Consider the following 14,526-nt stretch of genomic DNA (forward strand, 5'->3'; position numbering starts at 1 on the left):
CACAGAATTACACATACACAGAATGGATCATACATTGATTACAAATGATGTCATACAAGAAAATGTCCCTGGTGGACGGAACTGATATGACGGCTGGTTACACAAAGAGAGGGGGTTGGGTTTGAATGAGAGCGCGGGAAGATTGCGTAACAAAGGGATGCTATCGTAAATGCAGAATCTTAGGCAGTCTAAATAACCGCCCATTTGGAAAATGAAAATGCAATAAGGTGACCACAGACCACTTCTCAGTTCCCATGCTTCCTGGCTGATGTTTTGGTCACTTATGAATGCTGGCGGTGCTTTCACTCTAGTGGTAGCATGAGACGGAGTCTACAACCCACACAAGTGGCTCAGGTAGTGCAGCTCATCCAGGATGGCACATCAATGTGAGCTGTGGCAATAAGGTTTGCTGTGTCTTGCAGCGTAGTGTCCAGAGCATGGAGGCGCTACCAGGAGACAGGCCAGTACATCAGGAGACGTGGAGGAGGCCGTAGGAGGGCAACAACCCAGCAGCAGGACCGCTATCTCCGCCTTTGTGCAAGGAGGAGCAGGAGGAGCACTGCCAGAGCCCTGCAAAATGACCTCCAGCAGGCCACAAATGTGCATGTGTCTGCTCAAACGGTCAGAAACAGACTCCATGATGGTGGTATGAGGGCTCGACATCCACAGGTGGGGGTTGTGCTTACAGCCCAACACCGTGCAGGACGTTTGGCATTTGCCAGAGAACAACAAGATTGGCAAATTCGCCACTGGCGCCCTGTGCTCTTCACAGATGAAAGCAGGTTCACACTGAGCACATGTGACAGACGTGACAGAGTCTGGAGACGCTGTGGAGAACGTTCTGCTGCTTGCAACATCCTCCAGCATGACCGTTTTGGCGGTGGGTCAGTCATGGTGTGGGGTGGCATTTCTTTGGGGGGCCGCACAGCCCTCCATGTGCTCGCCAGAGGTAGCCTGACTGCCATTAGGTACCGAGATGAGATCCTCAGACCCCTTGTGAGACCATATCCTGGTGCGGTTGGCCCTGGGTTCCTCCGAATGCAAGACAATGCTAGACCTCATGTGGCTGGAGTGTGTCAGCAGTTCCTGCAAGAGGAAGGCATTGATGCTATGGACTGTCCCGCCCGTTCCCAACACCTGAATCCAATTAAACACATCTGGGACATCATGTCTCACTCCATCCACCAACGCCACGTTGCACCACAGACTGTCCAGGAGTTGGCGGATGCTTTAGTCCAGGTCTGGGAGGAGATCCCTCAGGAGACCATCCTCCAAATCCAGACCTCCATTGATTGATAAATTTGATTTCCATTGATAATCTTTGTGTGATTTTGTTGTCAGCACATTCAACTATGTAAAGAAAAAAGTATTTAATAAGAATATTTCATTCATTCAGATCTAGGATGTGTTATTTTAGTGTTCCCTTTATTTTTTTTGAGCAGTTTATATTGATTGCAATTGTTCCCGAATGAGTGAGCATTCATGTGCAAGGGATTAGCATTTCAATTGTTATAATTTTCACTATGTAGTGACTTCTTAGTCGACCCCCACTTCCCCTTTTGTCTAAACAAGCCGCCATGCCGGTTTAGCCCACTAGGGCACATTCTCCTATGTCTTCAGTTTAATGATAGTAAAGACACGACAGTGCTATCAAGACAACTGGGAACTTGGAAAAAAAACAAGGTCGAATCATGACGTCAGTGATCTTCAGGTCGAAGTTCTAGAAAGATGCCAGAGTTTCCGACTTGGATGACCGTTCAAAACTTATTTTTCCATTTGGAGCTAGTTTTTTCCTGAATCCCAGCTGTCTTGAACTCACTGAAGGTTGAGATTTTCCAGTTCTGAATTTCCAGTTGTTTTGAACGCTGCATAGCATACAGGGGAAGCAAAATAGTGATTGCTTTGCAACACATGCAGTTAGCCACTGATTCCTTCCAAACCACTCATTGTTGAATCTGTGATTTCCAACTTGTGTTTATGTCCAATGGCTGATGAGCACCAATACGTTTCATCTATAATTTCTCTTCATATGAAAAGGATTTGCCAGTAGATTGTCGACATGATTAATGATGACTGCGTGTCTAGTTTGCTAGCTAAGATTTTGAAAGTATGATGTTGACATGATCAGTTCAATCAAAGCTACGGTAGATATAACGTGATTTGACGTCATTTTATCTGTGGCCAATGACCTTGAGCCTTCTTGGATGGGCACTTCTCATGTAAATCTATGGCAGCACCCAAGGTGGCTTGAACTTTCTAGCTTTCCATGTAGGTTTTGCGGTCATTTAGTTTCCCCATGAGTGATAGAACACTGAGCCAATCGTGGCGCAACTAGAGAAGATGACCAACCCCTACCTACACACTGTGTTTTTCATCTGGCTGCCCCTCCGCCACAGAAAGCACTGAGCTGGACAGAAACACCGGCATTTTGGAGCTGCCTTTCTCAAGAAAGCAAAAAAAGAGAACATGTTTTTATGCGTCTTTATTAACTCAATAACTTATTTTTTTACATTGTTTTCTAACTGATTTGTGACATGTATTAATGACAAAAAAACATGCAAAACAGGCCCCACCTGCCCTGAATGATGGGTCACCACTGAGAGAGAGGACAGAGAGAGACAGCAAGAGGATGAAAGAAAGAAATGGGATGGCGGGGAAGAGAGATAAGGTAAACAGAAAATCAGAGGAGTAAGAAAGGAAGAACAGAAAAGACGAGAGAAACGGAGAGAGAGATAGTTAAATAGAGAGTGAATGCGGGGCTGGGAGCGCCCGATAGATGTTTTGCTCAGCAGCCCACTCTAAACATCATGCCTAACTGGTAGGGTGGAGGCTGTTTGCTGGACTGAGGAAGGGATCAGTCAGAAGAGGGGAGGATAAGAGAGGAGATGGAGAGTGGGAGAGAGCAAATGAGAAGTGAAGAGGAGACAAGACAGCAGGAGAGGATTGAGGAGTAGAAAGGTGATTGAAGAGATGAGGGGAAAGGAGAGGGAGATAGAAGAGGGGATGAGCTGGCCATGGTGAGGGAGATGGCATGAATAACATCACACCCACGATGGCGGGATGTGGGGGAGGGAGAGGAGGGCAGGGAAGAGGGATTGGGGCTCCTGTAGCCTGTGCATAGGGAAACAAACCACTGCATCCTCCTGTCTTGCTCTCTTTCTCCCTTTCCCTGTTCGTTTCCTCAGCAACACGTATAGCTATGCTATACACCCTGTACTTAACCACGCTACTTAACAATTACTCTCCCACAGTTTTATGATTGAACAAACCTGTATATTTCCCTCTGTATCACTACAGTAGAACGAGGACACTGCTCTCTCTGTCTCTCACTCCCTTTCTCTCTCTCTGTAATGCTCTGCTAACAGCGTTGTTGCAATAGTGGTGGTGGAAGGGTAGAGACAGAGCTGAAGAGGGAAGGGAGGCTAAGGAGGTAAGAGAAAGGAGGTTGAGTCACAGTCTAGAGACAATGCCTCCCAGGTCCTTCCAACCTTGACCCTCCTCATTCTCGTAACCACATCTGTTACCCATGATAAACCCTGCCTCCCCCATCCATTCTGGCTAAATGTGTATACATGGACTTTTATTTGAGGTTAAATATTGTACCATCCCATGTCTCCTCTCACAGGCGAATTACCTTAACTGACAGCTCATCTAGTTAGTGGCGTGTAAATATTTGGGAAGTGGGAAGGGAATGTGTAATTAGAGAAACACCACCACCTAGTGGGGAGGTTGGGTCCTGAATGTGCTGATGGGCATTGGTCGACCTCATTTGAAACCATTTTTGTTCGCTTATAAACATTATTTAGGTCACACAGTCTGAGGCGATATTTGTTGTCACATTTTCAGGTTACCATATCTGTGTGTTTATACTTGTACAGAGCAATATGTATTGCGTGCTTGTTATTTTTATATAACACAAAAAAAGAATAGCACCACGTGTATAAAACACTGGTATTATTCGGAAGTATCTGAAACACCCAAAGTCTTTCTTATAATGCCCTTGGACTAGTCTGATTAAATGCCATGTGACGAGCACACGCACGCACACTGTGGCAAAATATGTGTGTTAAAATGTGAATTAAAACACAGAATAAAGACCGAGAGGCCACAGTCCTTTCTTGGCTACAAGACCACACAACAGCCCTTAGACTAGTCCTCCACTACATCCTACTGTGGAGAGCTGTAATCTGGGTCAAGGACACTCACTTACACGTTAACAACACAAATAAGTCACTTGGTTTACGGACAATTGATTTGAAACCCACCGAGAGATTGAGTGACACCTCTGCATGACCAAAATTCTGAAGCCATTAAAAGGACAGTTGAAACGGGCCATGAGAGACACACAGACTAGAATGGTAACAATGTGGCCGGCTGTCTGAATGCCTGTATCATCAGCCTGATAGAAAGGCTGATCGTGTACGGCTCTAAGGGGAGACCGATACAGCTGTAAGGGGATGAGGTTTGTCCATTTGGCCTAATATTGACATCCAGTATTTCCTCTAACATTTGACCACAGCAGTCATCGCGTTAAGCAATAGATACGCAGAGCTGGTGGGACTAGGGCTAGGGGGTGATAGGGAGTTTGAGTATCGCTCAACACCCTATTCGCCTGTACACCATGGCACTTCATGTAGATCTGAAAGGATTGGATGGGTATAAGCAATATGGTGAATATACTACCAAGCCCACCAGAGGGCAAAGTGAAGATATTACCAATTTTTATATAGCTAACAAAAAAACTGTTCAAATCCAAACCTCTCAGATATAAATAGAAATGCCACCGCCACCCAGATGCACGAAATGCACCAGAATTTAGCAGCCAAACATGTCCTAGGGGTTGGATTTGGGATTGGGCACAGACAGAAGTCCTTTTTCTCAGACCCTCTCGTCAGAATCTCTTCACTGAGAACACCAGGCCATGTCTGTTGAGGCGGTCAATGAGAGTTGTCCTGGCAAATGCAGCTCCTGGACTGTACACTCCTCCCCTGTCAATCACAACATAGTGTTTACTCCTAGGTCCTGTACATGCATATATTACCATATATATGTACTGTTACATTGTAATGATAGCTGCATATTTGATGTACCAATGTGAACAGTAATGATAGCGGCATATTTGATGTACCAGTGTGTAGGACTTTATTCCTTGTAGAACTATAAAATATTCACGACAGAGAGAGAGAGTGAGAGGCACCTGACTCACTTTATAGGAAGGAATTGTGGTTCATTCAGCACAGTGATAGCTGCCTGTACCATAGCAACAGGTGTGGCTACATAGCCAGGCTCTGTGGACCAATGAAAGTCAACATAGTTTATCAACAAAAACTATAGTAGACCAATGATAATCAAAACGGAGAAAATAATAAGCACTGTGTGGACATTGGACAGAGCATGAATAGACATGACCCTGACCTGCATTACAACTAAACCAAAAACAAGGCTACAATCAGAGATAATGTATCACCTGCTCCGTGTATCTGGGTACAGATCCTAGCGTTGGGTCTTCCCTGAGACGGGTCCAGCCCCTCAGCATAGCCCTCCCCGAAAAACGTCAGACTGAAAGATGTTCCCTCCATCTGGGATAGGAGAGAAGAGTCTTAGCGCTATATATGTATATATACAGTGGGGCAAAAAAGTATTTAGTCAGCTACCAATTGTGCAAATTCTCCCACTTAAAAAGATGAGAGAGGCCTGTAATTTTCATCATAGGTACACTTCAACTATGACAGACAAAATGAGAAAAAAAATCCAGAAAAATCACATTGTAGGATTTTTAATGAATTTATTTGCAAATTATGGTGGAAAATAAGTATTTGGTCACCTACAAACAAGCAAGATTTCTGGCTTTCACAGCTTGTAACTACTTCTTTAAGAGGCTCCTCTGTCCTCCACTCGTTACCTGTATTAATGCCACCTGTTTGAACTTGTTATCAGTATAAAAGACACCTGTCCACAACCTCAAACAGTCACACTCCAAACTCCACTATGGCCAAGACCAAAGAGCTGTCAAAGCACACCAGAAACAAAATTGTAGACCTGCACCAGGCTGGGAAGACTGAATCTGCAATAGGTAAGTAGCTTGGTTTGAAGAAATCAACTGTGGGAGAAATTATTAGGAAATGGAAGACATATAAGACCACTGACAAATCTCCCTCTGGGGCTCCACGCAAGATCTCACCCCGTGGGGTCAAAATGATCACAAGAACGGTGAGCAAAAATCCCAGAACCACACGGGGGCACCTAGTGAATGACCTGCAGAGAACTGGGACCAAAGTAACAAAGCCTACCATCAGTAACACACTACGCCACCAGGGACTGAAATCCTGCAGTGCCAGACGTGTCCCCCTGCTTAAGCCAGTACATGTCCAGGCCCGTCTGAAGTTTGCTAGAGAGCATTTGGATAATCCAGAAGAAGATTGGGAGAATGTCATATGGTCAGATGAAACCAAAATATAACTTTTTGGTAAAAACTCAACTTGTCGTGTTTGGAGGACAAAGAATGCTGAGTTGCATCCAAAGAACACCATACCTACTGTGAAGCATGGGGGTGGAAACATCATGCTTTGGGGCTGTTTTTCTGCAAAGGGACCAGGACGACTGATCTGTGTAAAGGAAAGAATGAATGGGGCCATGTATCGTGAGATTTTGAGTGAAAACCTCCTTCCATCAACAAGGGCATTGAAGATGAAACGTGGCTGGGTCTTTCAGCATGACAATGATCCCAAACACACCGCCCGGGCAACGAAGGAGTGGCTTCGTAAGAAGCATTTCAAGGTACTGGAGTGGCCTAGCCAGTCTCCAGATCTCAACCCCATAGAAAATCTTTGGAGGGAGTTGAAAGTTCGTGTTGCCCAGCAACAGCTCCAAAACATCACTGCTCTAGAGGAGATCTGCATGGAGAAATGGGCCAAAATACCAGCAACAGTGTGTGAAAACCTTGTGAAGACTTACAGAAAACGTTTGACTTCTGTCATTGCCAACAAAGGGTATATAACAAAGTATTGAGATAAACTTTTGTTATTGACCAAATACTTATTTTCCACCATAATTTGCAAATAAATTCATGAAAAATCCTACAATGTGATTTTCTGGATTTTTTTTTCTTCTCATTTTGTCTGTCATAGTTGCAGTGTACCTATGATGAAAATTACAGGCCTCTCTCATCTTTTTAAGTGGGAGAACTTGCACAATTGGTGGCTGACTAAATAAGTTTTTGCCCCACTGTATATGTTATCACCATTCTACAATGCCTGCATCCAAAACTTGACTTAAGCATGAAACGTTTATGGAGGTTATTCTCACTAGACACATGGCTATGACCGGGCCATTCATGTACTGTTTCCATCGAGCCTGAGTCCACTACTGTACCTGCTTCCTGCTGGGTCCAGCCTTGGTGAACACGCCAAAGGAGAAGAACTCTGGAAACTGAGGAGCAGAAAACATCAACCAATTCACCGGAAAATTGAGCTACCTCCCATCTCCAACACAGGTCATTTCTCTTCTTGTTATCACTGTACAGTAACTGTATGTTATATTCACACAGATCTGACAGACCATTTGTTTGTGTCTTTTCTGCACTCCTTTAACTACCCTTAATTAAGCCAACCAACTGTGACTGACTATTTTTACAAGATTGGTAACCAAACTACTTGGTTAATATAATTTCCACAGACATCTAATGTGGAGAAATACACTGTAGGGGCCTGGGTAAAAAGTAGTGCACAATATAGGGAATATTGGGCTCTGGTCAAAAGTAGTGAACTATAAGACAATAGCCATTTTGGACACACACCGTAATGAGGAGCTTCCTTCCCAGGCCGAACTTCCCTAGGAACCAGAAGAGCAGGCCACCACAGAACATCTTTATCAACGACCAGACGCCACCGACCCCTACATACGCAGAGTACTGGACCTGAAGAGGGAGGCGTGAGGGGGAAAGAAAGGGAGAGAGAAAGAAAGAAGGAGAGAAGTAGAAAGAGAAGGGAACTCGATAAATAACTTTTAACTCCTGCATGCTCCTGTAAGCTACTGTTGTCCCCTACTTCTAAATAGTACTCCCCCAGGCCATGGAAAGGCTAGAGGAAGGGCACATCACAGGCACTATAACCTCTAGTGCACTATATTGGCCAGGAGCAGTGTTGAGACACCCCACAGAAATAATGAGGAGAGAAAGATGATGAATCACTTGGAGCTGCTTTATGACTCATTATCATTTATCTCTCTCCACATGAAGCAAGACAGGGGTTCTTTATAATCTCTCTCCACGTGAAGAAAGACAGGGGTTCTTTATAATCTCTCTCCACGTGAAGAAAGACAGGGGTTCTTTATAATCTCTCTCCACATGAAGCAAGACAGGGGTTCTTTATAATCTCTCTCCACGTGAAGAAAGACAGGGGTTCTTTACAATCTCTCTCTCTCTACATGATGAAAGACAGGGGTTCTTTACAGTCTATTTCTCCCCATGTGAAGAAAGACAGGGGTTCTTTACAATCCATTTCTCTCCACATTGGATGTTTGTGAGTAAATGAGGCTTCATTATATAGTTTCATAGGAAAGCTAGTAAATGGAATACAAGTTTGACAGACAGAGTTGTTTGACCTAATTAGGAGTTGTGAAAGCAAGGAAGGGGAGAGACACGTAGATACGGAGGTAGACTATGGACATGACAGAATAATAACGTAATTTTGCGGACTTATCGTCATACATGCATACAAAACACATACGGGTGGTCCCAGGTATCGAACCTACTATTGAGGCGCTGCAAGTGCCATGCTCTACCAACTGAGTTGTATAGACTAGCCATAATGGATAAAATACTGGGCAAAGGAGGGGTAGCCTGGGTACCAGTCTGTTTCTGCTTTAGCCAACTGATTGCTTTCTTGCCATGCCAAACCTCTACACATCAGCAAGACCACAATGTAGCATCGTTGAGTGGCTGAACGCAGGCAGCCAGTCAGGCAATAGAGGTGTGTGGTTGTGTTAGATCTTACTGGTAACTCCTGATGGCCCTCATACAGGAAGCGCTGGGATCTCCTGACTACTGATGGGTCTGAGCCCATGAAGGGTATGGCATACTGGTCAATCTCCTTACTGAAGAAGAGGCTACCCCTGAGGAACACACACACACACACACACACACACACACACACACACACACACACACACACACGTCAGTTTACTTCTAAATACACTCTCAAATTTTCAGCATCCAACAGAATTCAGAGCAGACAGACGCCATCAACTCATTTCATCTATATTAATAGACAAGTCCTCTAAATCCACTTCAGCATTGCCAAGCAACAAGTGTGCCATACCAATCAAATGCAATGACTTTGAATGGAAATGGAGTGAACACAGAGACTGTCTGTACTTTAGACATCTGCCAATACCTCTTCTTGACTGTGGCTCCTACAACTGGGAGAGGTTGGTGGCCAAATTTCTTCCTCAGCTTCCTCAGGGAGCCGCTGTCTGCAAAGCCGTAGATGGCGGACTGCCACGTGCCGTCGTGGGCACAGCCTCCCTACAGGGAAGAAATATCCCAAAGCTTAAGCCAAGTCACCATCACAACATACAAACTATTAAAGGAATGGTTCACTCCAAAATGAAAGTCTATCAGAATTCCCCATGACAACAATCAAATTGTTTGTTGACATTTTCAGACCTCAAAAGTGGTTTACTAGTCCGTGTCCCATGCCATTTGTTGTGTCTAACGAAATGATGAAATTAGATGGTGCCTATAGTTCCTATTCACTCAGGATTGAGGCATATAGTTGGATCTAAACAAAACAATGGTGTGGACCTTGGAATCATCACAACAGTAAATCACTTGTAATGACTACATTTCCCATAGTGCATGTAGGAAACCGGAAGTGATAGAGCTGTCTACCTCAGGACCAGTGTGTATAGTCAGGAAGCTCTCCACAGCTGTCAGTGTTCCTGTTAACAGATATGCCACAGGGTTATTATACATCCTTTACTCAAGGACAGACTGGACGAGCACACCGATAGAAACCACATTGGAAAAGGGTACTATAACGCAGTGAGTTAATTGTGTACTGTAGCTGTATCGCCCTGTCTGGAATTCAGCTAAAAACACAAACATTTTATTTGCCAAAATGGTGCTGTAATTCATCATTGATAACAGGAAAAACACCAGTAAAGCAGAAAGAGCCTGCAGATACAATGTCACGGGCAAAAATAAGCATGAGAACTGTGTCTTCTTCACAGATGGCTGCCATCAGAAACCCAGAGACACAAACAAGTGCTGTTTCTCTATAACAAAACGTGTTTAAAAAAAACATTCACACCCCCAATTAACAGTGTAGCTCTCTACCTTTAAACTGGTTCTTTGTGTACAGGATGCCCATGTCAGCTGGTATGGAGTCAAAGCCACAGCTGCCAATCACATACACTCCACTGTCCATCGCTCTGCTGTGGTACTCCAGTTGCATTCTCTCCAGGAACTACGGAACCGCAACACAAGGCCACCGTAAAAGCACCTAGCAGAGAGACATGGGGTGCATCCCAAAAGGCATGCACTGCTTTCGACCAGACTATGTTGGCAATAGGGATGATATGAGCATAAAGCTCCTAAAATCCGAATGCATATCCTACCATCGTTGTCTCTGTAAAGACAGTAATAGACAGTAATAAAACTAGGTTGGAGGCCGAGGCTAGTGAAGGCACTGAATTGAGCCATATAGACGGACATTTAATATGATGGTGTTGTGTAACGACAGAGCCTACTACCTGAGGTTCTCCACAGATGTCTATGCAGTGGGCTCCATTCTCTATGCAGGCCTTAACCACTGGCTCACCATAGAACCTGTACTAGGGAGACAAGAAAAAGGACTCCATAAGATTTGAGTGTCAATGGAGGTATGGGTGTGGGTGTGTGTGTGTGTGTGTGTGTGTGTGTGTGTGTGTGTGTGTGTGTGTGTGTGTGTGTGTGTGTGTGAATGCGTGTCATCAACCCTTTATCAAAAGTATCATCTCCCTATCAAATTGCCATACCTTTGCAATTGACCACATGCTATTACGGTTCCATACGCACGGATAAAGCTGAGGCGACTGTACTGTACAGCAGTACCGTGGCCACAGCTACACAGGCAGCATATTCCTAACAAGCTTTCCAATTATCATTGGGGACAAGAGTAACTTGGGAGTCTGGACAAATGACACCCCAAAAGGCCAGCCCTCATCCCAGGTATCAATAAAAACAACACTCATTATTACTGTAGACTTACTGGCCCCACACAGTTGAGAACAACCAGTCCTTGTTGGCACATGATGGCCAATGAATCTGCTTGGGAAACATCAGCCACAATGATTTCAACTTCAGTCCTTAACTCCGGCTTACCTGGAAACAGAGAGCAAAGTCGTACTGAATGAATAGGTTAAAACGCACACATTTACAGCAAATCATAGCTTAATGCCATATTTAAATTAGGCATTTAGAAAGGGAAAGGTGAATACCTAGTCTGTTGTACAACTGCATGTACTCAACTGAAATGTGTCTTCCGCGTTTAACCCAACCCCTCTGAATCACTGATCATATTGTTTGCATTGGTGACCATTCTTAAGCAAGGCGCAAGCCAGTAGGATCAACATCAACTAAGATTAAACAGCAGAGTCCCTGTGTACCCAGTTAAATATCAAGACACCCGTTTAACGGTCAAGTTCAGCAGTGTTGGTGTTCACTCGTAGAGAACAACGGACACTGAGTGCGCATACAACAAAACAAACCCCAAAAAAGGTTCCTGAGGGGTTCTTTGTCAGAGGTGAGGGTGATGTGTGTCACCATTTTTCAGGTCGGGTTCTTCACTGCTGTGATGGCTGTGAAGAACCATCCTGTTCTTTCCCTCTCCTCCATGTTTTGCTTTATGCCATGAAATGATAGATTGTTAAAAAGGTTCCTGTAATTTTACAGTACACTAGAGGCTACTGGTTGCAGTGAAAGTACAGTAGAGGCTACTGGTTGCAGTGAAAGTACAGTAAGTACAGTTTTTCAGCAGTGGTGGCAAGGTTAGCAGGGGGGTGGGTGTGCATTGTTACTAGTGTTAGTTCAATGATATGCTAGCTGTTCCCATAGACTTCCAGTCATGGAGCCAATGACTATCCATTTAAAAGCGCATCTCGACAGAAATGTCTAAGATGACTTCATATTTTTTTGCCGTGGTCGCAACAATTTGAATGAATATAGGGCAAACACTGCTGTGTATTTCACAGTAACTTAATGGCCGTTAGCTGACTGGAAGTTTGCGTTACCTAACTGGCAACTAGCTGTCAGAAGTTAGTGTAAAATTCACAGTAACTTATTGTACTTTCACTGAACTACACTGATTACAAGCTTAGCATTAGTTGACAACTACTAAGAATCGTTTGTGGTTAGCACACTTGGATCTCAGCCTCAACTGGCCTCAACCTCATTGTTGACAACCAACTGACCGTCCAGCCACACCATCTGGTCAGTGAGTGCGACAGAGATCAGTCACAGGAAGTTACTGAATTTTAAAATGACTACTTGCAGCAAGCGGACAGTAAATTATAGACGGGGAATAAAATGAAATTCCTGGTGGCCAACTGCCACTAAGTTACTGGTAAATGCACAGTAACCTCTTAACAGTGCAACTCTTGATTGTCATAAGCTCTTACAAAGATTGTAGAACTGGAGTGGACAAACGAGGTGCTCAACCTTCATCAACATAACAATTAAACCACTTAAACTGGTACAACACTTCCACTAATAGTTGGCACAAATACAACATATTTTAGATCATGCCCTCAGATATGCTAATGAGCCCCTGCCAGTACTGCCCCCACCTACATTTCAGAGAGCAGTAATGATTTTACTTTATATTGAATAGAAAAATGTACCATTATACTAGATTTGCGCACATGTATCCTTAATGGTACTGACCAGTACTCACCGACAGGCGAGTACCTAACAGTGTATGCCATAAACACATCTGAAGTATCCTATAAGTATATCTGTAGACCTGTCATTGGTTTTACCTGGAACCAGAAGGTTCTTCATGAGGGTTCTAAATGGAACTCAAAAGGGGTCCCCTACAGGGACAAATCAAAGGGTTCTATGTGGCACCCCAAAAGGTTCCCCCATAGGGACAGATGACAGAATCCTGCAACAAGAGGGTTCTATGTAGAACCCAATTGGGTTACCCTAAAGGGTCAAAACAAAACTAAACCCAGGGTTCCTTGTGAGATTGAGATTAATATATATATATATATATATATAGAAACATCATCTTAATCCAGCTCTAACAATAAAGTATATTTTTGTATATTCCCTTACAAAAAAAAATGATTTCAGTTTTGAACCTGCAGTAAAAGTGCAGTAACTGCAGTCCACTGTTGTATTTTGGACACAGTAATTGCAGAATAACTGCCGTGTACAGCTGCTGTTATACTCCACTCTAACTGCAGTTACACTGCAAAATTACTGCTGTAAAAAAAAAAGTGTATTTTGGAGGCAGTATTTGCGTGTACTGCAGTTATACAGCACTCTGACGGCAAATTCTTTTTCCTAAGGGTATACCATATTTTCACTGCAACCTAAAGCCGGGATTTTTTTATTTTACAGTGTAATGAAGAACCCTCTGATTCTATCAGTGCAATGAAGAACCGTACAAATTGTTATACAAAGGTGTATTGGAAGAACCGCTATAAAAATGGTTCCCCTGTAGAGAAACTGAAGAAACCTTTGTTTACTAGCACCTTTGACAAAAAATGCAATTGTATAGGCCTTGTCGTTTAAAAGCAACTGAAACCGTTGCCACTGTTAATCGTTATACAGTAGTAGCCTAGTCAAACCATGCTTGACATAAAAACATTTTACTGGCAGCAGGCACTCGCTTATCTTTTCTGATTAGTGTCAAACACGTACGGAGGGTCTCGGCGGCTTGGTTCAGAACTCCCTCCAGCCGCTGTCTGCTACGCCCGGCCAAGGCCCATTTCAGAGACCCGCTGGGTCCTTCGAAGGCGCTCCGGGCTACCTCTTCCACCACAAACTGCCCGGTAAAACCGGAGGCTCCGAATATTATAATATGATAAGGTCTGGTAGAGTTTACAGTCGCCATTGCGCACTAAAACGTCCGTTTACTGTTGCCTAGCTTACGCAGAGTGACGCGCAAAAGGATTTGTTCTCGTAGTGTTTCGTATGAATCAACTGACTACAATGTTAACCAATGCATTCGGTATTACTGCAATGTTTGGAAAAAAAGAATATATATCGAGATTGAAATACTACAGCTGAGATATGTAAAACCACATGGGTAGGCATAATATGGATATCCGAAATAACGCGACCTTTGCCTTAAAACATAAACTACGCAACACTATTGCATGAGTCGACTGAGCTCTTGCCCAACGATAGTACGTAGTATAAATACACAATTCTAGAATAATGGTGGCTGGTTTGGTTTCATGGTGCACTGAGACATCTTGTGACCTGTTGGTGGTATTACATCTTGAGAGGAGCACCGTAGGCTACAACATTGCACAACT

General features: G+C 43.8%; 1 protein-coding gene across 1 annotated transcript; it reads right to left on the reverse strand.

Annotated features, from left to right (window-relative positions):
* Window positions 1–2,467: 2,467 nt before the first annotated feature.
* On the reverse strand, window positions 2,468–14,409 carry LOC118398444 (saccharopine dehydrogenase-like oxidoreductase). Its single transcript, XM_035793770.2, has 12 exons — window positions 13,907–14,409; window positions 11,250–11,362; window positions 10,753–10,833; window positions 10,337–10,466; window positions 9,890–9,939; window positions 9,393–9,523; window positions 8,994–9,111; window positions 7,796–7,915; window positions 7,372–7,428; window positions 5,468–5,579; window positions 5,207–5,288; window positions 2,468–4,988 (listed from the first exon to the last, which is right to left on the reverse strand). Exons 1-12 carry the CDS (start codon window positions 14,097–14,099, stop codon window positions 4,892–4,894), a joined length of 1,284 nt encoding a protein of 427 aa, XP_035649663.1. The 5' UTR covers window positions 14,100–14,409; the 3' UTR covers window positions 2,468–4,891.
* Between the last annotated feature and the right edge of the window lie 117 nt (window positions 14,410–14,526).

Source organism: Oncorhynchus keta, chromosome 19 (genome assembly GCF_023373465.1).
Source record: "Oncorhynchus keta strain PuntledgeMale-10-30-2019 chromosome 19, Oket_V2, whole genome shotgun sequence".
Classification (NCBI taxonomy): Eukaryota; Metazoa; Chordata; class Actinopteri; order Salmoniformes; family Salmonidae; genus Oncorhynchus; species Oncorhynchus keta.

What these genes read in the sequence shown, in the direction of transcription:
- LOC118398444 (XM_035793770.2), bottom strand. Translation starts at nt 14,099, where the DNA reads ATGGCGACTGTAAACTCTACCAGACCTTATCATATTATAATATTCGGA. An exon ending in GGAGCCACAGTCAAGAAGAG is followed by an intron (nt 9,112 to 9,392) that starts GTATTGGCAGAT and finishes TGTGTTCCTCAG; the next exon opens with GGGTAGCCTCTTCTTCAGTA. An exon ending in AGGGCCATCAGGAGTTACCA is followed by an intron (nt 7,916 to 8,993) that starts GTAAGATCTAAC and finishes CTCCCTCTTCAG; the next exon opens with GTCCAGTACTCTGCGTATGT.